This window comes from Quercus suber, unplaced genomic scaffold (assembly GCF_002906115.3).
Source record: "Quercus suber isolate HL8 unplaced genomic scaffold, Cork oak 2.0 scaffold_27, whole genome shotgun sequence".
NCBI lineage: Eukaryota > Viridiplantae > Streptophyta > Magnoliopsida > Fagales > Fagaceae > Quercus > Quercus suber.
In genome coordinates this window covers 1,116,261-1,139,331 of record NW_027069492.1, presented here as the reverse complement: position 1 = coordinate 1,139,331, position 23,071 = coordinate 1,116,261, and the positions used below count along the sequence as shown (strand labels likewise).

The window sequence follows — 23,071 nt, the reverse complement described above, 5'->3', positions numbered from 1 at the left end:
CAACCATAATATAACTTTAGTACAATAGACCCCCTTCACTTTTATTTTAGACAATTCAGTACATAAACTTTGATAATGTACCAATTCTCTAAACTTTTTTGCTGTTGTAGTAAGACCCCTTCATTTAAATTTTTTTTTTCCCATAGTGATTCAGTACATAAAGATTTTAAATTGGCAGAAAAAATCTAAATGGGTCTTACGGCTACATTATCAATTTTATAGACTAAATTGGTGAAAGATAAAGTTATGGGATCTATTTGCTGCAGTATAAAAATTTATGTACTAATGTAGCTAAAATAAAAGTTAAAGGTGTAACAGAGTATTCTTCCCAATTCTTCACCTACTTATCATTTGAACCCCTATCTCAACCTTTTATTTCCTACAAGTATAATGTCACGGAAGCCTGAAGAGAAACACACACGATGCTCTCTTTGATGGACAGAAACTTAACTGTTAGTTTCTGGGTAGTAAACCTCGAATCCACGAGGGGTTCCTTGAATCCACAAGGTGATAAGTCTGGAATCCACCAGAGAACACAAAAGACACACGTCTAAATTTTTATTGATAATAAACTATTTTGCCTCTGACGGCTACAAAACATATAAATACTAAGAAAAAACGTTTAAAACCCTAATTCGCGCTAATTAAGCGATTAGGGGACAAAATTACCGAATTTTACCAAAAATGGCAAAATTGAGTTAAATGTAGAATCATAAACTACTGACCTTAAGGGTCGTCCCAAAACAGACGAGACCTTATTCTGACTTTTAAACTAAAAGTTATTAAGGAAAAACAAATATTACTATAAATAGCAAAAACACTGTTATCGGGGCCTTAATGAAGGAATTCGCCTAAATTTTGGCGACGTTCATGGTAGTTGTCATGAATCTGGATCAGAACGTCGTTTCCCTTCAACCTGCCAAATTTCATGCAATTCCGACACTGTTACCCGATGGCCCCCTACTGGCACCCCCTTTGATCTTGCGTTGTGACTTCCTGCGCCCCTGCTGCTCAAGAAGCATGTGCTGTCTGTTCTACATCAAAGTATTATCTTCATAATTTCTTTTTTTTTTTCTTGATATTATCAATATGATAACTGTCCTATACCTATTTTCCTTTTTTTTTGGTAGTTATATATGCATGTTGTAATTCTCCTATACTTTTTTGTTCATATGTTAATGCATTTAACATTAAAATTAGATAAAGTTGATATTAATCAAATAAAGATTATTATTGGGAAGATTTAACAAAGTAACTTTCATGCAAGTAAAATTAAATTAAATTATTAATGTTATATATTTTGTGTATGTTATTAGCATAACCTAGACTATATAAACCTCTATATCTGGTTATTTGCATATCAAGAGAAAAAAAGAAACAAGGTTTTTTTTTTTTTTTTTAAAGAAGGTTTTATTCCTCTTCCTTTCCATTTCCATTCCATTGTGAGGGGTGCGTGAGCCCAACAATATTTCAAATTTATATTATATTGAAACATTTGAATAATATTTTGGCCCTAAGAAAGAAGTTTTTTTTTTTTTTTTTTTTGGTGTGTATTTTTTGATCCAACCACTTGTGCAGAGTTGGTTTGAGTTATACAATGAATTGATGAGTGGTTATATTAGAGAAGACAAGTCAAAGAGAAGGTTGCTGCACCAAGTTTTTGGGCTTTACAAAAATGCAAAAGATTTGAATATCCTTAAAGAGAGAATTACGTGCCTCAATTTACTTTTGTTTGACCAAAATTTAAAATATATTGTGATCAAACTATTATTTTTATTGTAACTTCACCACAAAAAAAGAAAAGAAAAAACTAATTTATAGATGGATACGGGGTTCTCAATCTAAAGCTTTATTGGTTCATCATTCACATTTGATGACTCTATGATAAATTATTGATTATTTTAAAAGTATAAGCTAAGGACAAGATTTAAGATCTCTTACTTTAATACCTTGATATATAAATTACTAATTGTCTAAAAAAATTAAACAGTTAAAAATTGATGAAATTAATCAATTAACCTTTATTTAGCACTTTGGAAGCAATTAATAGAAATATTTGCCAATGACTTTTTTGATTTGTTTTGAATGTAAATTTGTCAATCTACTACTTTTTTTGACAATTGAAGTAAATTTGACCATTTCAACTAAAGAAGATGAAAATGATAGTTGCGTCCGTTGAAAGTTGTAACATCTATATTTTCTTGACCGTTTGAACACAAAATTTGTGTTAGATTAGGAAGGCCACAGAAGATTGTGAAGCCTTTAGGGTTCTCACCATTGAAGTCATTGGCATTTACTTAAACGATTAAACCTCACATCACATCAGCAAGAGCTAGTGTGCTTCTCTGTGCTTTCAGTTTTCATTGTATAAATTTTCATTTCTCATTGATTATGATCAATCGCAATCGGGAATCTAGCTATAATTTAGAAATAGCTTTCAAGGTAAAAGAGAGGGGACCTTCAAACCACTGCAATTAATGGCAGGCTAATCTTGACTCCATCATATAGTATCTAGGTATGTATCAAATATTTTCTATTGCATAGTTTATTTTTTCAATGTCTGATATATCTTTGAACCCAATGTTGCTGAATAGTCGAAACCAGTAGTTCCTAATCTATGGGTGATTAATAAGTTATTGATGCAACATTTTTTCCCTTAACTATCATAATTAGTGCATGGTAAAAGTTGTGTTAATGATAGATAATCATGGATCTAACCATCTAAGCAAAAGTGATGTTGCTTCTATTACAACACACTATGTTAACAATTGTGAAAATATGATTTTTTTTTTTTTTAATGTTTTTTTCCCTATAATTACTTATGGTTGATAATTACCAGTACTGTATTATTGACAAAGAATGGGGAAAAGGATTATAAATAACTAGTGGCTAGTGCAGCAAAGAAAGTACCAGACTCAACGAGTTGATGAAATGTAAATCAGATTTTTTGGCAATCATACAATGCTTTGATTTGGACATATTTTTGGAATGGAGAGCGAAGGGCTAAAAGGGAGGACAACCATGATATCAATGGCAACTTGTGGATAGAAAAGTTGAAAACATGAATGTAAGGCTAACTTTCTTTGACTAAAACGTTTGAAAGCAAAATTGGCTACTTGGAGAAGCAATTGCTTTGGACACCACCAAGGAGTTTTTGTTTGTTGCTATCGCAAAACAATTGCCCAAAAGAAAATGTGAGAATATTCAAGCTTTCCCATCCATATATTGTTCTTTGATTATTATTCCCATTGTTGTTTTTCTGTCTTGTTAGGGCTAAACTTTACACGTGCTAGTCGCGTGAGGGTTTTTTTCTCTTCTTATTTATTTATTTATTTTCCTGAAAGCTTGGCTACCTGTGCTCCTAAATTTATTCTTAGCTCCTCCTTGGCTCCCTGATTGTGAGGTTAATTAATAACACTGATGAAGGATCCAAATCATATTACTCTTATCTTGCGTGCATGAGAGTTTCTGGTTTTATTGCTGTACACTAATTAGTTTTCATGATCAAATATAAATGATGGGCTTTCAATTTCTTTTTTTCCTTTTTATTTTCTACGTGAAAAGGAAAATTAAAAAAACCAAATAAATTGAAGGTAAATTCTTCTTTTACATTATATGGAACATTGTAAATTTAAATTATAAATATATAAAAAGTAGTAAGAACAGTATAAACATATAAAGGTTCCAAATTTAAAAAAAAAATGACCTAACATTTAAGTCCATTGTCAATTCGATACCATGGAATCCAATTTGTGCGTACCTTAATTACCAGGAGAAAAGTAATAAAAAGAAAAAGGAAAAGCGAAAGTAAAAGAAAAGGGGGAAAAAAAGAAGAAGAGATAAGCAATTGAATAGATTGACAGATATCTTCCCCTTTTTTTTAGCTAAATAGATTGATAGATATCTAGTCATAGAACAAGAATGTTTATGCAGATAACAACTAACAAGCACATAACTGTATTGAAATATTTTTCATTTCAAAAATATTTTTTTTTAGAAAAACTTTTTCATTTCAAATTAATCCATTTTATCTATTTAAAATTAATCTATTTCATAGTTCAAATTAAATATTAAAAGCTTAAAGTTATATTCAATATTATAACGTTTATAATCTTAAAAGACATGTTCCTTTGTACATATATATTTCTTTTCTTTTTTTGATAGAATATATATTTCTTTTAGATAAGCATCAATGTATATTTCTTTAGTTGTGCAGATACAGATGCATAGTATATATGCTCCAAAAAATGCTCCATTCAAGGCCACAGCCACGGGGTAACATCATAGACCTTGAATGGAGCACTCACCACGCTGCTTAGACCCCACATTTCATATCACTTAGAGCGTGGGGCTAAAATCTTCTCAGTTTGTAAATTTGTAGAAGTCTCTCTTATATAGAAAAGACTAAAGAGAAATCATCAAATCTATGAAGTTGACATGAGAGGAGCATAGGAGGCCAAGCCAAGCCACGCCACATTTTTAAAGATTCCTTTGGATAATTCTTGGGAGGCGTGTGCTCTTCACATGTTTAATGGACCCACATATGGAACCATAGCACCATTGGTGTTGCAACCGTTGCCCTTTACTTCAGCTTCTATAAATAGAGGACCATATTGCGGAGATTATAGATATAGCAATCAAAAACAAGCTTTTAAACAATTTCAGTTTCTAAGTTCATTTTTCTTGCAAACTTAACTCAATCACCATGTCAGACAAGTGTGGCAACTGTGACTGCGCTGACAAGAGCCAGTGCGTGTAAGTATTTCTTTATCCTTTGCTTGTGTTTCTGCGTAGTTATTATTTGTTTGCAATTGAACAAGTTTGTTCTATACTCATGAATTTTGACATCAATCTTGACGTTATTTGTTATTATTAACAACTACTTATAATACTATGCTTATATATATATATATACAGTTATAACAGTTGTTGTTGTTATCTTTTTTATGTGGTGAACAAGTTTGCAGCTTCTACATGTTATTATAACTTTATTTGAAAGATTCTTTTTATTACGTTATTCTTGCATTTTTCTACTTGATTTTTTTAATATTTTCTCACAAAGTTTTCTATCAAGAGTAGGGGATTATTTTAGTTAAATTTTGTGCATATGTGTCTAGAGTCGCATAAAAATACTTGCATCTTGCTACTTGATTTATTTTCAAACCTCTTGCATGTGCATGAGTTTGGAACTTGATACGTAATTTATGCTCATGAATTTTTTAAATAACATGAATTTGGAATCACAGGAAGAAGGGAAGCAGCTATGGCCTTGTCATCGTGGAGACTGACAAGAGGTAAGGACATCATATATTCAAGGAAAAAAAAAATTATTTCTCTGTTCATATATTCAAATTCATATATATATATATATATATATGGTGGCCATTAGAGGTCTATTTTGAAGTGGTCATTGCAAGATAGTTTTAGTTCCAAATATTTCAATGATTTCGAGGAAACAATAATCATCTCTGAAAGTACTGTGAATGAAATAATATAATTCATACCTTATCACTGTTAAATTACCCTTGTTTCATGCAAAATAGACCGTAAAAAAACTGGTGTCTTTCAATAAAAAAAATACAAGACATATTCTCATACTGTCAGCAAAGCCATTAGATAAAGCAGATCCCAACTCAAGATCAAGAACCTCGACAAGCAATTGTCCAAACTTTTTAGCTGGCTGTTGCCATATATGCAGAGAGGTAAAAAAATAAAATACAAAACCAAGAAAAAAGATGCAAATAGAAGGATTAAGCCTCATCCAGTGATATTGTTTTGTGAACCATCTTAATATGAATACCAATCCTTTCGAGGTTATAAATTTTTTATTAGCATGTTAAGACATGTTTATAGCCATATATGTCTGCTTGCAAGTAGCTTTTCTTTTAATTTTTTTTTAGTTTCTTTGTTTCATGTTCACTTTTTCAAAACTTTATTTTTTATTTTTCAAATACAACAACTCTTTAACCAATTTGCAGCCAATTGCTTATCCAAACTCACACCTAATATCTAATGATTCTTATATTTGTCTTGCAGCTACAGCAACACTGTTGTGATGGATGCTCCTGCTGCTGAGCACGATGGCAAGTGCAAGTGCGGTGCTAGCTGCAGCTGCACAAACTGCACCTGTGGTCATTAAGCCCATACAATACCAAGAACATATACTATATGTATATGGAATATATGGTGTGTGTGACTTTCATTAATAATGTAATTGGTGCTGAATAACTTGTGTGTTCTATCACAGTACTTTGTGCTTGTTATTTGTTATGGAGATATGTGTGTCTCTCAGTCTCAGTCATGTTTGTGTTTCCTTCATGGTATTTGTTGTGTCTTGTAATGGCCATCTCTGCGGCCCTTTGTGGTTAATTTAATAGACTTCTCTATTATGTAGGAGTTATGCTCCAATATTCTTTCTAATCTTTTGCTCAATATATATATATATATAAAATGAATAATTTGCTCAATATTATTGCACCTGTTGAAGACTTGAAGGGATAAAGGTTTTGCCATATCATAGGAAAATTACTCCATATACCTAATCATTACTCCATATGATCATGACCATAATAAAAGGGATCTCAGTGTCACATAAATAAATCCGCAAGTATTTATGATCATTGATTGAAATTAGGTGCAATACCTAGAGTACATAATGCACCAGATCCTAATTCTCATAATCACTGCCATTTTTTTCATAAGTTTTCCTTGGATTGTTGAAATGACAAGGCAAGACGTGAAAAATTGTTCTTCTCGAGAAATAAAGATAAGGCTCAACAAAGAAACAAACAAAAGAATGAAGAAAACTAATTTGGACCACCTAAAAAAAATACTTTAATATAAAAGGCTAAACAAAATATACTTATTGATTTTTTTTGTTGAAAGTATTGTTAGCAAAATAAAAGTAGAGTGGGATCTACAATAAGCAAAAGTAGTTTATTTTTGTCCAAAAAAAAAACCCACAAACAGCTACTTTACCTAAATTTTTGACAAAAAAGTTATACCTACTTCAAACAATTAAGCTAAGTTAAGAATTCTTTTTTTTTTTTTTAGCAAAATAAAAGTAGAGTGGGATCTACAATAAGCAAAAGTAGTTTATTTTTGTCCAAAAAAAAAAAAAAAAACCCACAAACAGCTACTTTACCGAAATTTTTGACAAAAAAGTTATACCTACTTCAAACAATTAAGCTAAGTTAAGAATTCTTTTTTTTTTTTTTAAAAAAAAGCTTTTTTTATTTTTCGTTTTGTGGGATTCGCAAGCAATACTTTATATAAGCAATAAACCAGTTGATTATCCGCTCCCACACACCCACTTAATGATCAAAAGGCAATCATTTTTTCTTCGGCCAAAAAAGAAAAACAGAGGAATAAAGAAAATGAAACGACACATGCTTATGTATGTTTTAACTTAGAATAATGCTATGACCACAATAATTTTATAATAAAATGTAAGTGATAAATTGTTATTAGTTATTATCTGTGTTCATTACTAGTATCATTTTTTTACCTATTATTAACAACTATCGTTTAGGATTGCTGTGAAATAATTGTGTCCTTAGCTTTATTCTTAAACTTATTTGCCAGTCTAATATTGTCACAACAAATTTTATAATTATCAGGTAGCAAGTAATAATTTGTATTTAATAAAACTGATTTCATAGTGGTTCTATAATCCATGTGAAGGTCCATGTACTAATCATAGTCTTATTAGTTATAAAAGAAATTTGTTGTGTCTATAACATTTTTGTAAAATTAATGATCAAGTGATAATTCAATAATAATAGTATTTTCTATAATGTCTCATGTTTGTGGTTCAAATCAGAAACATAAAATCAAAACAGAACATAACTAAAAAAAAGTTTAGATAAAGAGCTAATACGATCGGCTAGAACTGCTATCTTATTCAACAAAAAGAAGAGAACACGAATTAAAGGAAATTTAAAATAAAAAAAAATAAAAAAAATGGGGGGAAAGTATTGATCAATACATCCGCATCCCAATATGAAGATTGCTTGGCGACAACGTTATCAGGTTTACTTTAACAATCACCAAAACACCAAAGAACTACGTCCTTGAAAGGTGAAAAGTTAATATTACTTCCATTAAGTTTGATTGGTGGCAACAGATCCATTCAGAAGCTGAGCTCACAAAAATAATAATAATAATAATAATTGGTCCTAAATTATTTCTCTAAAAAATATCCAATATATGAGCTATGTCTAATCCACTTATATTTTTATGGAATGGTATTGCAATTAATTTTTTTTCTCTCAAAATTCTATTATTAGATAATCAATCTGGCATGCTGTAAAAATAAAATACTACATTCAATGGGATATGATTCTATGAGTTCCAATTTTTTAAACTTTTTTTTTAAGAACGAAGCTGTGATTCGGCTTTAAATACAATATAAAGATGTGAAGAAACATCCCCATACACACCAAGAGACCTGCCACATTAATAGCATGTGTAGCAAAACTTGATCAATGACAAATAATATATGATGCTTGATAGTAAATTTAGTAACCGGCAATGAAATAAAGGTTGAGGAAGTTGCCATCATCACAGGTCAGAGCTTCCCTCTGCTTATCAATTGAAAAGAAAAAAGACAAATGGGGAAAAATGATTAATAGATAAGACAAAGAAATACCAATCTATTAAATCCTCATTTATTTTCGTATTGTGGCCTCTTTCACTTTAAATCAAGAAAAAACAAATCATGAAAATATGGATACATGTAACAGTCAGGAGTTGCGACCCCTCCTCGCTTTATTCTGAAATTTCAAATTCCATGTGGTATGTCATCATATTTGTAATTCTAAAATCAGTTTTTTGAGCTTTAAAATTGTTATTGTCTCAAATGTTTTTACCAATCTCAAACATTAAAGCCCTCTGCCCGAAGGCACTGACGATGAGCATCTATCCATTTAGCACAAGCATCTTCACCATGCTCCACGATGCATTCATCTCTCAGCTTCTTAGTGTCAGGGCAAGCACAGCAGATTTTCTTCTTTGGCTTGGTATCTGGACCAGCTGTAACAGCTGACTCTTGCTTTAGTGGTGAAACTCGCAAAGCTAAGGCAGAGGAAGCATTCTCTATGTTCAACTCACCCATTCTCACAAGACGTTCAGGGAATACAGAATACTGAAGAGACAAAGCCAGATAACAAAAAAATGAAGAGTATACATTAAGTTCAGAACAGTGCAAAAGTTAAGAAAGAGATGCAGCTGCTATATATGACATAAAATAATACATCCAGATTTCCATATCCACATGGCAAAGTTGATGTTGATAAGAAAAGAGAAGCAACAAAATCATATTAATTTTCTCCTCCTCAAGATTATAAAAAGGATCTTTTACTTTATAACTGTTAGAACTTTAAAAAATTTGAACCCTAGACATAACAAAATTTAATTTTTCTTTTCTTTGCAATTTTTCTTCCCCAGTTTATATCGCAAAAATCAAGTTCTATCACAGTGCAAAGAATCAAATAATAAATTTTGTCTAAGTGTAAAAATACTTATTTAACAGCTACGCTTTATAGATGCCAACTCTTTAGATCAATAAAGCAATTTCTCATCAAAAGATTGTCCAATGGTGTATAATAATATTTGGATAACAAAGTCATACAAATGTAAATCAAAAACTAATTAAAGGGGTATGCCATTGTCCATTTCTTTAGTTTCACCACATGAAAATTGGCAATTTGAAGAGAAAAGTTTAAAACATCGAGGGAAAAAAAATCCCTACCATAGATAGCAAACAGAATATATTGTACCTCTTAACCAAGGAATGTAATTACAAGTTATTGTAGATGCAATTCAGAATACACATTATTTAATGCAAAGGGTTACAAACTCATATCATAATGAAACTATTTATGAAAAGGAAAAAATAAAATAAAAAGGATCAAAGGCATCATCTCATATCATTGACAGTCAAGCGAGCCAATCTCCACTCTAAGTCAGGCTTAAATTTCCTCATCCTAAACCCCAAATACTAGAGTTTTAAATGAGCATCATTCTTAGATGACCAAAGCCAGCCTTAAATTTTGTTAGTAGAAGAAACTAAACAAATTTGCAAAAACATTTCAATCACGTTCATAACAACGGCCTCAGCTCATTTTATTTCGTTCCTTACAATGTCACAGAAATGCATGTTTTATAAATCTGTCTCTCTTTCTCTCTCTCACCCACACACACACACACACACACAGGGCCGGCCCTTCCCTTAGGCCCCCAAGTGGAAGGGGCCGGGGCCCCAAAATTTTAGAAAAGAACCGGGTAGTAGAGGAAAAACAAAAAAAAAAACAAAAATTTTGGTAAATCCTATTAATCATTGGTTCTAAACAAAATCATTGACCAAAAATCAACCAGATAAACTACAAATCCGGTCTAAGAGATTAACAACAAATCAAAACAAATAAATCCACTCAAAACCCCAAAAATTTTACCTTTCTCTCTAGTCTCTGCTCTCCGCCTCTCTCTAGTCTCCAGTCTCCACTGTTCAGTCTGTCCTCATCTGCTCAACAGACAACAGCCTCTCTCTGATTCTCTGCTCTCCGCCTCTCTCTCAAGTCTCAACTGCTCACCTCACCTCGCCTCAGGAATCAGGTATAAAATTATAAATATCTGGGCACAGCCTAGGGCACTCCATTTTATTTGTTAAGAACTTAAGATAACTTTGTTTATTTGGGCCCTCCCTGGCTGCTTTTGTAACTTTGTTTATCACTATCAGTTTAAATTTATCATTATGGCTGCCTGGACCCTCCCTGGACTGGGCGTTAAGTTTGGGCCTTCAAATTTTTTTTTTTTTTAAAAGCCTGCATTTTTTTTTTTTTTTTTTGGTTATAGATAGGATAAAAAAAAAAAAAAAAATTTTTTGTGGGTGGGTCTTATTAATAAGTCTCGTGTTAGTTTTATGGCTGTGCTTAAATTTTTGTTATGCTTGTGCTTAATTTTTTTTTTTAATTTATGCAGGTTGAGATTGCTAAAAACTTGTTATTATTCAGTAAAACTATAACAATACTTTTTATATAAATCAGGTTATATTTCTCATTTGCTCTACACTTGAAAGTTGTTTTTTATTTTAGTCTTTATAAATATATTGTTTGATTAAAAATGTCTACTAGAAAATATGCATATGGATATGAAAAACTTAAAAAAAAAAAAAAAAAATTAATTGAGTCTCAAAAAGAATCAATGGATAAATTTGTTATTAGCAATAAACAAAATATAACACAAAATTTAAATGAAAATATCACCAATGAGCAATGTGGGGCCCGTGGGCCTGATAACCTCGGCCCATCGGGTAGCAAGCCCAAGGCCCATGCCGAGGAACACTGACTATTCAAGGCTAAATTGGGGAAAGCCTCTTTTCCCAATCCACGCCGAGAACCTCCTCATCCTCAGCCTGACAAGGGTGATTTTCGGGAAAGACCAGGCCCAAAGTAAGCTGTCACCCTCGCATTTAATGCATTCACCTAACCTCCCTGGCCGCATTAATGGGGATATAACCCCTTAGCAAGGCAATGTTGATCAGACTGAACCACTCGAGTACTGATAAGGCCTCTGATGGGACGGATGGCCAGAAGAGAGGCAAATGAATGATCAACAGATGGAATAAGGAGATAGGAAGATGAAGACTATATAAAGAAAGCAAGTAAAGTAAAAAAGAAGGGGGGAAAAAGAGAAGCAAAAGGCCTCCTCGGCCTATGGCCGAGGAGCATCCTCCCAGTTGTAAAGAAACTCTAAGTATCTTTTTATAAATGAGAGTTGATGCTTGATGAACGACGGCCAGCGCCTAAACTTTAACTCACTCTCTATAAATTTATTGTTTGGGCTTGTTGGGCTGAAAACACATTCATACTTAGGGTCAATCCAAACTGAGTCCCTACAATTGGCGCCGTCTGTGGGAAGGATTAGGGTGCTGGCTGGCGCACCAGGCGAGTGTTCTAAGTATTCGTTTTACAGTAGGTGAAAAAAAAAATATATAGAAGATTTGACAGCGAAAAGAGAAATCTTGATATTGTTATTTCATAAATAGAAAGAGTACAAATTACAATCAGAGGCTCAGGCAGGCATGTTTTACAAACAAATTTACAAGCTAATCCTACCAGCTATTTCTACAATCAGAGGCCCAGGTGGAACCGCCCTAAGAAAAAACTAGCCAGTGGGAAGTGTCAAGCCGTCCCTTTATTGGTATAAAGAGAATGGGAGAGCTTGACAAAAGGCAGAGAAGGGGGAAGGTCATCATGTTTCCAGGCCACCGATAACTCCCTTCTCGGCCAGGCGGAGCTGGAACAAAGAGAGGAGCAGATGCAGGGGCTCCGGGATACCTTCCCCCATGATGTTCCCTTGATTCTCTCCAATCCTCACGAGTGTTGGCCGTTGGAGACGGCAACACTCGAGCACCGCCCATGAGGTGAATTCGCACGTCTTCTTCGTCGGGGGTGCGCTCTGAGGAAAGACGTTAGGTACTCTAACAACATCCCTCCGGGCCACCTTGTAGGGCGCCATCGGGGTTACGCCTAGATTCTGCCACACNATATATATTAATAGTAAAAAATTAGAGAAAATTCAATTGAATTTTAATTGAATTCTCAATTTTGCACCACTTATCTTATTTAATTTTGTGTAAAATGAATTATTAAATATAAAAATAAAAAAATCCAAATTTAATTAGGTTCTAAATTAGATTTTAATTGAAATTTAATTTTTCGCCACTTGTTCATCTAAGTTTTTAATTTTTATAGCAAGTATATTATTAAATGCAAAAATTGAAGAGTCTAAACTAATTAAATTTTAAAATATAAACTAATACTATGTATAGTTTGTATATCCTTTTTAAAAAAGTATAATTTAAACCTGTAGCACTGTAGCAAAATAATTTTTAAATATGTGAATAGTGTTGTGGGACTTACTTTTAATATTTTTTAATACATAAACAGTGCGTGAACAGTATACGCACTGTTTATACACAGTAAATTTTGTCCCCCAGTCAACAAATGCGGCAAAAAAAAAAAAAAAAAAAAGAAGAAGAAAGAGGAGCAAAACGCAACTTAACTTTACTTTGAGCAACAAACCCTCCTATCTAAACGCAGTCTAAATTTCACACATGTAAATACTATACGCACAGATTCAGCCAAAACAAAAACAAAAAACAAAACTATTCACACAAGTAACAAAAATCTTTTGTACTTTTGACCTGTCCCACGCCCTGTTCAAGTTCAAAGTTCAAACTCATTTAAGAGTTTGACTCAAAAAAAAAAAAATGAGAGTCATGCTCTGCGTTCTGAGCTGGCCCTTTCTGTCGAAGCCACGTGGTTTGGAGAGAGTGGATGTTACTTACTTTTATATGCAATAACTCAGTTTTCTCTCTCAATCATCTGACAGACTGAAACTTTGACCATTGTTGGAAATTGTGAGTCAAATGTCCGATAATACCCTTTCGCTGTTTCTGCCCCCAATATTTTCTGCGAGACATACCGTGGGGGGTTCTAACAAAAATTCTAGAACCTCGAAAAATTTCACCAACTCTTCACAAGCCGGCTGTGATGGGTAAAAATAAAAATCAGAAAAATTTGTCAGTTACATAATTTTGCAGTAAAAGTTGTGAATTTATTTGTGGTAATAGAACTCAAGTTTTAACTCTAATTTTTTACTATTAATATATATATATATATTTATTAATTATATATTGTTTGATGTGAATAATATACTGCTATTTGTAAATTCAAATTTATTATCCCTTCACCTTGTAAGGACAAAAACTAACCTACCAAACGATTTATTAAAATAATAATAATAATAATAAATAAAAAACTCACCTACCAAATGTGTACCCATATCAGGCCATGACTACAAAATTTGCAGTTTCCTATCAAATCAATTGGGTGTGTTGATGTTAACATCATAAAAAGGGTTTTGTTAGGTGCACATGGGCATTCGGTAGTATACAATGCGGATGCGTGTTGTGATGATAGTCTAAAATAACTTCAAATCCACGAGATGATACGTCCAGAATCCATTAGAAAACATGGAGAAAATAAATTCTGGAAATAAATCCTAGGGCTACTATAAATATACTCAACAAACCTTAATTCGTACTAATCATGAGATTAGGTGACAAAAGAATCATAAAATTTGCCCAAAATGAAAAATTTAAGACAATTGCAGAATTAAAAACAATTGTTTTTAAGAGACATCCCAAAACAAAATAACTTTATTTTGACTTTTATATTAAAAATTATTAAAGAAACAAAAATTGCTAAAAACAATGATTATGTGGCCTGAACAAAGGAATTTTTCCAAAAAGCAATATTACTCAACACCAAGAGTACTGACTTATGTTCCTTAAATTATTTCCATTTGCTTCATCAAATTTCACGGAATTTTGTCTCTACCACCATGGACCCCTACTTTATGCAATTATTGCAAGTCCACTTTTAGCGCTCAATCTGATTTAGGGTGAGTTTGGTTCAGTTTTTTATAAAAGTACATAATGAAAAAGTGGAATTTTCTAAAAGTCCATAATGAAAAAGTTGAGTTTCAAAAAACTGAGTGTTTGGTAAAGCTGTTAAAAAGTGCTTAAACAAATAGATCATCCACAAATTTTGCAGGGGAGAGGACTTAAACAGAGCATCCACAAATTTTGCAGGGGAGAGGACTTAAATAGAGCATCCACAAAAAAAAATTTCAGTACCCGGCAAGAGAACAAATAGATCTTTAGCAATAACAAAGCATGCAAGATCTGAAAATTTTTTTTGATAGGTAAAAAAAAAAAAATTCAGATCAATGTTGTACCTGGCGGTTTTTGGTAGTAGATCGGCCTTGCTTGGTGTTTTATTGATCAAAACTCTACCTTCAAAACGTATTTCTCATATCAGATTAGAAAAAAAAAATTAAAAAAAAAAATATATATATATATATATATATATATTACAGAAAGATTACTTGCAAAAANTTCTATCTCTCTTCCTTAATCCAAACGGACCATTAAATAGTGCATCTTCAATGGTTGATGAGACTTTTTTGTCATTTTCGATACTTAAGTGAGCATGGTAAATTAATCATTCAATGGGCTAATATTTGTTCATTTGTACCTCGAGTTAGTGGGAGTTTTTTTTTTTTTTTTTTTTTTTTAAAAAGATGATGGAGGGAAAGGGAGGGGGGTCGAACCACGAATATTAAACACCAAAAATAATATCATTACCAGTAGGTTACCACTTGAAACCCTAATGAGATTCCTCCTTATATAAAATAACATAGTGTTGACTTTTGAGATAAATTTGAATTGACTGCAAAGGCCGCACGCAACTTTAGCCTTGTTGAGATTTAAGTTGATATCGTAAAGATCCTATTAATGAGTGCCCTAATGATCCAATTTTTGTAATGCATACTTAAAAAAAATGCATTTATTAATAAATATATTGGTTGCAAGCATGGTTCTCAAATTGTAAATCGTATCGTGAATCGATTTTTGATTTTTTTGTATCGTGTATCATAAGATACACAAACTTCTAATAAAATTATAAAATAATTGTAGATATACATATATAAAAGGTATATTCATTACGAATTCGAAATATATTCAACTAATGACCAATATAATCATTACTTATGCAATAAAATTTAACAAAGCTATCTAAATAAGTCAAATTAGCTAATGTGTATAACATGCATGTTAAAATTGATTAAACTCAAAAGTGATAATACGTGATATATGAACCAAAATAATAATATTTTTTCATCAACTTGGCTAATCAACTCCATTTAAGTTAATGTTATCATCATGTTCAGTATCTTGCCAAATTAATTTTTCATAGACATTTTTTTTTCATTATTATCAACATTTACTTTTTTTTGTTTTTTTATTCTAATAATTTTTTCTTTGTATTTTTTATTGGCATTCTAGCTTTTTAGACTCATAATAATAATGATGATGATGGTGATGACGATGACGATGACGATGATGATGATGATAAATAATCATATTTTCATTTAATACGTTATTAATAGCATAGAAATTAAATTTGTCAATATGAAAGTAAGTGTTATGAGTATAGTCTAAATTTTGTAGGAGAAAGAGAAGGAAGGAAAAAATACTCATGGACTTGTTATTTTATTAGACTCAATTAAGTTTTCCAATAATTTTGTGTTCAAAAATTCTAACAACTTATTTAAATTAAATAAAACCACAAATTTTGACAAAAAAAACTCATTTTAAACCCACATGTCTATGTATTATATGATACGTACAATTTATATGATACGCACCTATGTATTAGACGATTCACAAGTACTTATAATACGAAAATTTTTGTACATGATACTGAGAACTATGGTTAAAAGTATATTTGACAATGACTTTTTGTTGTGAGTGCATTTATTAAGAAGTATAGAGATAATTTTTTATTTTTATTAAAGTGGTAAATTATTATGGAAATATTAATTTTACACAAGCCTAACATTTATTACACTTTTATTATGAATTATTGCAAATCACATTAATAAATGCAACAAAATTAGTATTTCTTTCTAAAAAAATAATTTACAATATTGATGTATTTATGTTGATGCAATTGTTCGCACATCCTCGCTTCTAACTGATAAACTTGAGCTAAGAGAAAGATCAAATGCAACATCTTGACGCTAGTTGACAAGAGATTGATGTAGAATAAACAGCTTATGCCTTCCTAAGTACCCGTTTGATTCAACTTTTAAAGCCCAAAAGTTGGCTTTTCAAAAACGCTAGCCCAAAACGTGCGTTTGGTGAGGATAAAACCCAACTTTTTGGAAAAAGTTGGCTTTTATATTTCTGAATATATGCGCGTTTCAATTTTGGGTCAGCTGAGGTGCATAAATGAAAAGTTGGGTCTGGCCGTTTTTATATATATCTGTTGGGAGAGGGAAATTACGAAATTGCCTTTGACTAAAGGGCAAGGGGTCTTTAGAGAATCACGCACGGTGCCCTCATTCCTCTCATCTCATCTCATCTCTCTGCGTAGCTCCCTCACCCCAGAAGTCTCCTTTCAGCTCTGCTCTGCTCTGCGTAAGTACCCGTTTCTCTCTTTTCTTTTGTCTTGAAAATCTTCTTCCTCTTCTTCTTCTTTCTTCGTCTTCTTCAGCGGGCCTTCCTCTGTAATATATATATATATATATATATATATATATATATATATATATATATATATGCTCTAATTACGTGCTTCGGGACTGGGAATGATTTCTGAGCAGGGTCGCATCCGAGGATGTGATGAGCAGCTCTGACCTGGTTATCAGTTTCGTTTAGGAAAAGGTCCGACCTAAGAACGGTCTTCAAATCCGCTTTGTTAACCAGATGGAAATGACGTGCAAAGGCGTGCGGATCTGTGACAAGAAAAGTGAAACTCCTATGGTTAATCAACCAAATCAAATATACAGTTATAAAACTTGAAAATACTGAAACCTAGATCGTCTTTTACTTCGGATATCCTACTTGGCTCCCCCTCTACTGTTGGGCAATGAAAAACCGTTGTGCCACTCTCCCGACACTATGAGGAAATCTTGGGTTAACCCCTTATTGGAATCAGGAAGACACTGGATAAGACGAACCCTATCATCCCTTGTCTTCATATAGTACGTCTTACCCCTCAGGTGATGAAGGTTGTAACACCAGTTCACATCGTGGTGAGTCAGTCTCAGCCCCATTTTCTCATTCAGGGTATCTACACACCCTAATATCCTAAATACATTCACGGAACACTGAGTAGGAGCCAGCGAAAATGCCTAAGGTAATTGAGAGTTACTGGCCTCATAGGGATTCTCATCCCTCCTTCTACGAAAGCGACTATTGGGATCAGAACTTCACCCTCTCTCCTCTTAAAGTACCACTCCCCTTCTTCACAGTACTTCAAACTCACATTATTGGGTATTCCATAGTCGACAATAAATTTGTTCATCATCTCGTCGGACTCAACCAACTTCTTAAACTTACCCATTCCCTAAAGATGACTAAAAGTTCTAAAAGAAGAAATGGAGGAGTAAAATCAAGAAAATTTGGGGTCGCTAGAAAAAGAAGACTTACAGAAGCATGGCGATTCTCTTCAGGAAAAGTGCAAGTTGAACTAGACTTAAGTCATACGCATCAATGGTTGTAAGTGCGAAAATGATGAAACCAGGCGGTTCAAACAGGTACTTATACTCCCCCTTAGGTTCCCCAAATATAAGCGCTTGTTCATAAAAGCAAGAGATCATACCGTTGAAAGTGGGAAACGTGGTGCCGTCAAAATTTAATGTGGGCACCCATTAAGTCTTGAAACGCTAAAAATGCGCATCGGGCAGTCAAAAAGCCGCCAGCATTAACACGAACCGAAGTGGGGCGACTCGTCTAGAGGGCCCGCAGGTATCAAAACCCTCCTCCCCGTCCGAGGGAACGTGCAGCAGGGTTTTGAGGGGTTATTGTGGGGCCCGTGGGCCTGATAACCTCGGCCCATCGGGTAGCAGGCCCAAGGCCCATGCCGAGGAACACTGACTATTCAAGGCTAAATTGGGGAAAGCCTCTTTTCCCAATCCACGCCGAGAACCTCCTCATCCTCGGCCTGACAATGGTGATTTTCGGGAAAGATCAGGCCCAAAGTAAACTGTCACCCTCGCATTTAATGCATTCACCTAACCCCCCTGGCCGCATTAATGGGGATATAACCCCTTAGCAAGGCAATGTTGATCAGAGTGAACCACTCGAGTACTGATAAGGCCTCTGATGGGACGGATGGCCAGAAGAGAGGCAAATGAATGATCAACAGATGGAATAAGGAGATAGGAAGATGAAGACTATATAAGGAAAGCAAGTAAAGTAAAAAAGAAGGGGGGGAAAAAAGAGAAGCAAAAGGCCTCCTCGGCCCATGGCCGAGGAGCATCCTCCCAATTGTAAAGAAACTCTAAGTATCTTTTTATAAATGAGAGTTGATGCTTGATGAACGACGGCCAGCGCCTAAACCTTTAACCCACTCTCTATAAATTTATTGTTTGGGCTTGTTGGGCTAAAAACTCATTCATACTCAGGGTCAATCCAAACTGAGTCCCTACAAGTAAGAAATTCACCAAAATAATTTAGAAGAAAATAATGTTCAATTTTGCAATACAACAAATCTTGATAATGAACTTCAAAATAATTTAGAAGAAAATGAAAAGAATGATGAAAAATATAATATAAAAATATTAAATAAACATTAATTTAATTAATATATAAGTATTAAAAAAAAAACCTAATTTTTAGTTCTCGCCTTAGGCCCCAAAATGTCTAGGACCGCCCCTGTTTCCCTCTCATCCTCTCTCTACCTTAACCCACGTCACATCGTGCTCCATGGCTAACCACCAAGCTCTCCTTCTAAACCTCCATGGCTGGAGTTTTTCAAGCTCATCACCTCCAACCATGCACCACTGCCGAAACCCAGCCAAAATCAAATCACAACCAAAACCCAGCCAAAATCAAATCGCAACAAAAACCCAGAAGCCCACCAAATCACAAATCAAATCACACCCACCGAAATCAAAGCACAAAACCCACAAAACAACCAAAATCACGAAATGAAAACATTGAAAGTGAACCCACCGTTAAAAAAACATATATTGGTTTTGTTATTATATTTTAGAAGAAGAATCATCTTGTTGAACTAATTTTAGATCCAAATTAATCAAACACATACCACAAGCATGATATACTGAAAGCAAAGCAAAAAAAAAATGGTATTTCCCAAAAAAGTGTTTCAAAAAATAGAAAGGGTAAGCAAAATATAAAAACTATTTGCTTCATAATCTCAAATAAATAAATAAATAACCAAAAATTACACACCATAATCCGATAAAGCCTTGTGTGCCAGAATTTTACCTAAGAGGATCATCTGAGTTGAAAGGAAGAGATTTTCATAGTCTTTGGCTCAGCAACACAATCTTCGATTTTACTATTTTTGGAGGGCATAATTAGTAAATTATATGCTTAACCAATTATGAGCTATGCTTTGTTTGTTTCAGCATTAATATTTTTTGAAAAATTGTTCATTTTCCAAAGAACATTTTCTAGAAAACTATCTCATTTTTGGTATTTGGTAATGATCTTGAAAATGAGCTTGAGAATTTTTTTTGGTGTTTGGTATGCAATTTTTATTATTTATTTATTATTATTATTTTTTTTATGTTTCTTGTATAATTCAAAACATGTGTATTATGTAAACCAACACATGTAATCAATTCCCTTCAAAAAAAAAAAAAAAAAAAAAACTCATGTAATCAATATAAATAAAAACATGTGTATTATGTTGAATGTTGAAATATCCAGAATGTAAGTCAAGGCCCAACCCAAATTGGGCCTAAAAATATTTCAACGAAAACATAGTCCGTAAATGTAAAAGCACTATATAGTATAGATAGAAGCCCTTTCTGCCCTTCTTCTTCTTCTTTTTCTCCTTTTTTAAGACCCAACTCAACACATAATACAAGAAGTTGTAGTGCTTTTCAACGGTAAGCTTTTCTCTCCTTTTTTTTTGGTAAAAATCTCTCTCCCTCTCCCTTTTTTGCTTTCTTTTTCTATGCAGATCTTCTATATATATATATATATATGTTTTGATTGTTATTATATGCCTTATATTAAACAAAAACATATGAAGCGATGCCTGTATCAGTTCTTGTGTTTTGTATATCATAGGACTATGTTGAGGTTTGTGCGTTAGTTCGGTTGTTGTGTCTATCTTTGATTTTTATTTTATTTTATTTGATGCTGTGGGTTCATATTCTTGTTTGGTTGCTTTGTGGAATTTCTTGATTAGTATGTGTTTTGAAATATTGGATTTTTCCACCAGTCGTTTGATGAAAAACTCATATGGGGTTCACGCCTCATTGAATTTTTTTTTTTTTTTTGGGACCTACTGAAGACCATGTTACCACCTTGAAAATGGTTGCTTTTTGGAATTGCTTGATTGGTATGTGTTTTGAAATGTTGGATTTTTCCCACTAGTTGTTTGATGAAAAACCCATATGGGGTTTACGCCTCATTGATTTTTTTTTTTTTTGGGACCTACAGAAGACCATGTTTACCACCCTGAAAATGGTTGCTTTGTGGAATTGCTTGATTGGTATGTGTTTTGAAATGTTTGATCTTGCCCACCAGTTGTTTGATGAAAAACTCATATGGGTTCACGCCTCATTGAATTTTTTTTTGGGACCCACAGAAGACTATGTTTACCAACCTTAAAATGGTTTTTTTTTTTTTTTTTGGGTTAATTTCTTTTTCTTGGAGACTATAAGAAACAAAGGGTCCGTTTGAATACAGCTGAAAACTGAAAACTGAAAAACACTGTAGCAAATAATTTTCAAATGTGTAAATAGTACTGTGGGTCCCATTTTTAATGAAAAAGTTGCTGAAAAGTGAAATTTGTGAGTTCATGAACAGTAAAAGTTGTGTGGAAAAGTCACATGTTGCGGCTACTGTTCAATGAACAGTAGCCGCAACAGTGTTGCTACAGTAAAAAAGTGGCTGGGAAAGCTGGAAACGCGTGAAATGAAAAAGAAAAAAAAAAAAGAGCTGAAAACGTAAACGCGCAACGCCCAATGCGCTGGCCAAACGATCTTTATAAAATGAGGATAATGTGTGTGCAAGGGCGGCTTTAGATATTTTGAAGCCTAAGGCAAGAACTAAAAATATATGTGTATGTGTGTTTATGTATGTGTATGCGTATGAGTGTGTATATGTATGTTTATGTTTATATTTATGTTTATATGTATGTGCATGTGTGTTTATGTATGTGTGTATGTTTATGTATGTGTATGTGTATGAGTGTGTATGTGTATGTTTATGTTTATTGCATGCGTGTTTATGTTCATTTATGTTTATGCATGTTTATGTATGTGTGTTTATGTTTATATTTATGTTTATATTTATAAACATAAACACATACATATAAATACACATGAACACAAACACAAACAAACATACACAAAAACAAACAAATATAAACACACATACACATAAAAATGTATAAACAAACATAAACAAAAACAAACAAACATAAACACAGATACACATAAACACACACACATAAATATAAATATAAACATACATAAATATAAACACACATACAGACTAAGAAAAATTAAACCCTTATATAGATTGGAAAAAAATTGTAAGTTAGCACAAATTCTCAAACAATTTCGTTAGTTACTTTGGTGTGCTAAATCGAGCCTTTATGTGTGTTTATGTTTATATTTAAGTTTGTGTGTGTATGTTTACGTTTATGTAAGTTTATATGTGTTTATGTGTATGTGTGTTTATATTTATGTATATGTATATTTATGTGTATGTGTATGTATGTTTATGTGTATTTGTATGCATATGTGTGCTTATGTATGTGTATGTGTATGTGTTTATGCATGCTTATATTTATTTATGTTTATGTATATGTGTTAATGCATGCTTATGTATGTGTATGTGTGTGTGTTTATGCGTGTTTATGTATGTTTATGTGTATGTGTATGTAGTATGTGTATGTGTATGCGTAGGTCTCTTTGTCTTTTTCAGATTCAGGTGCAATACCCTGATGCAATTGTAATTAATGGCTGAGATTATAAGTTAAAAAAATAACTTTCAATCTCAACCGTTAAATAAAATATATTAAAGGAGAGTTAAAAAGTTAAAAAAGAGAGTAAAAAATGTAAAAAAAATATCTACAACAGTGCACATGATCTCAATCCGTCTTTCTTCTCTCACCATTTTTCTTTCTTCTTTTTTACACCGTACTTTGTTCTTCTTCTTTTATTTCTCTTTATACGTCGTCTAGGCTGACGGAAGAGGAGCAAGAGAAAGTCACGTCAAGAAAGGAANCTAGGCAGTAGAATTGTCTGTTCCTTCTAGTAAGTCTTTTTCTTCCCTTAGTAACAACGTTACGTGTAGGGCTAGTGGGTTTTTTTCTTTAGGGGTTTGGGAAACAGTCACTCCCATCGTTCTCTTGTCTACTCTTTCTACGTTTTTTTTTTTTTTTTTCTTCTTCTCTCTCCACTTTTTTCATCACACCATGGACGGCCTTACAAAATATTGGAA

The 23,071-nt window shown here is 32.9% G+C and overlaps 1 protein-coding gene and 1 long non-coding RNA gene across 3 annotated transcripts; one reads left to right on the top strand and one right to left on the bottom strand.

The window, feature by feature from the left end:
• The first annotated feature begins 2,500 nt into the window (after positions 1–2,500).
• Positions 2,501–6,420, top strand: LOC111991479 (uncharacterized). Of its 2 annotated transcripts, none has more exons than XR_002880740.2 (4): positions 2,501–2,515; positions 4,217–4,755; positions 5,247–5,294; positions 6,037–6,420. It is a non-coding gene; the product is annotated as an uncharacterized LOC111991479 (long non-coding RNA). The 2 variants fall into 2 exon arrangements; XR_010627168.1 differs by lacking the exon at positions 2,501–2,515 and adding an exon at positions 3,180–3,194.
• Positions 6,421–8,647: 2,227 nt separating this feature from the next.
• On the bottom strand, positions 8,648–10,670 carry LOC111991494 (cytochrome c oxidase copper chaperone 1). Its single transcript, XM_024023267.2, has 2 exons — positions 10,455–10,670; positions 8,648–9,145 (listed from the first exon to the last, which is right to left on the bottom strand). Exon 2 carries the CDS (start codon positions 9,113–9,115, stop codon positions 8,876–8,878), a length of 240 nt encoding a protein of 79 aa, XP_023879035.2. The 5' UTR covers positions 9,116–9,145; positions 10,455–10,670; the 3' UTR covers positions 8,648–8,875.
• Between the last annotated feature and the right edge of the window lie 12,401 nt (positions 10,671–23,071).

What these genes read in the sequence shown, in the direction of transcription:
- LOC111991494 (XM_024023267.2), bottom strand. Translation starts at nt 9,115, where the DNA reads ATGGGTGAGTTGAACATAGAGAATGCTTCCTCTGCCTTAGCTTTGCGA.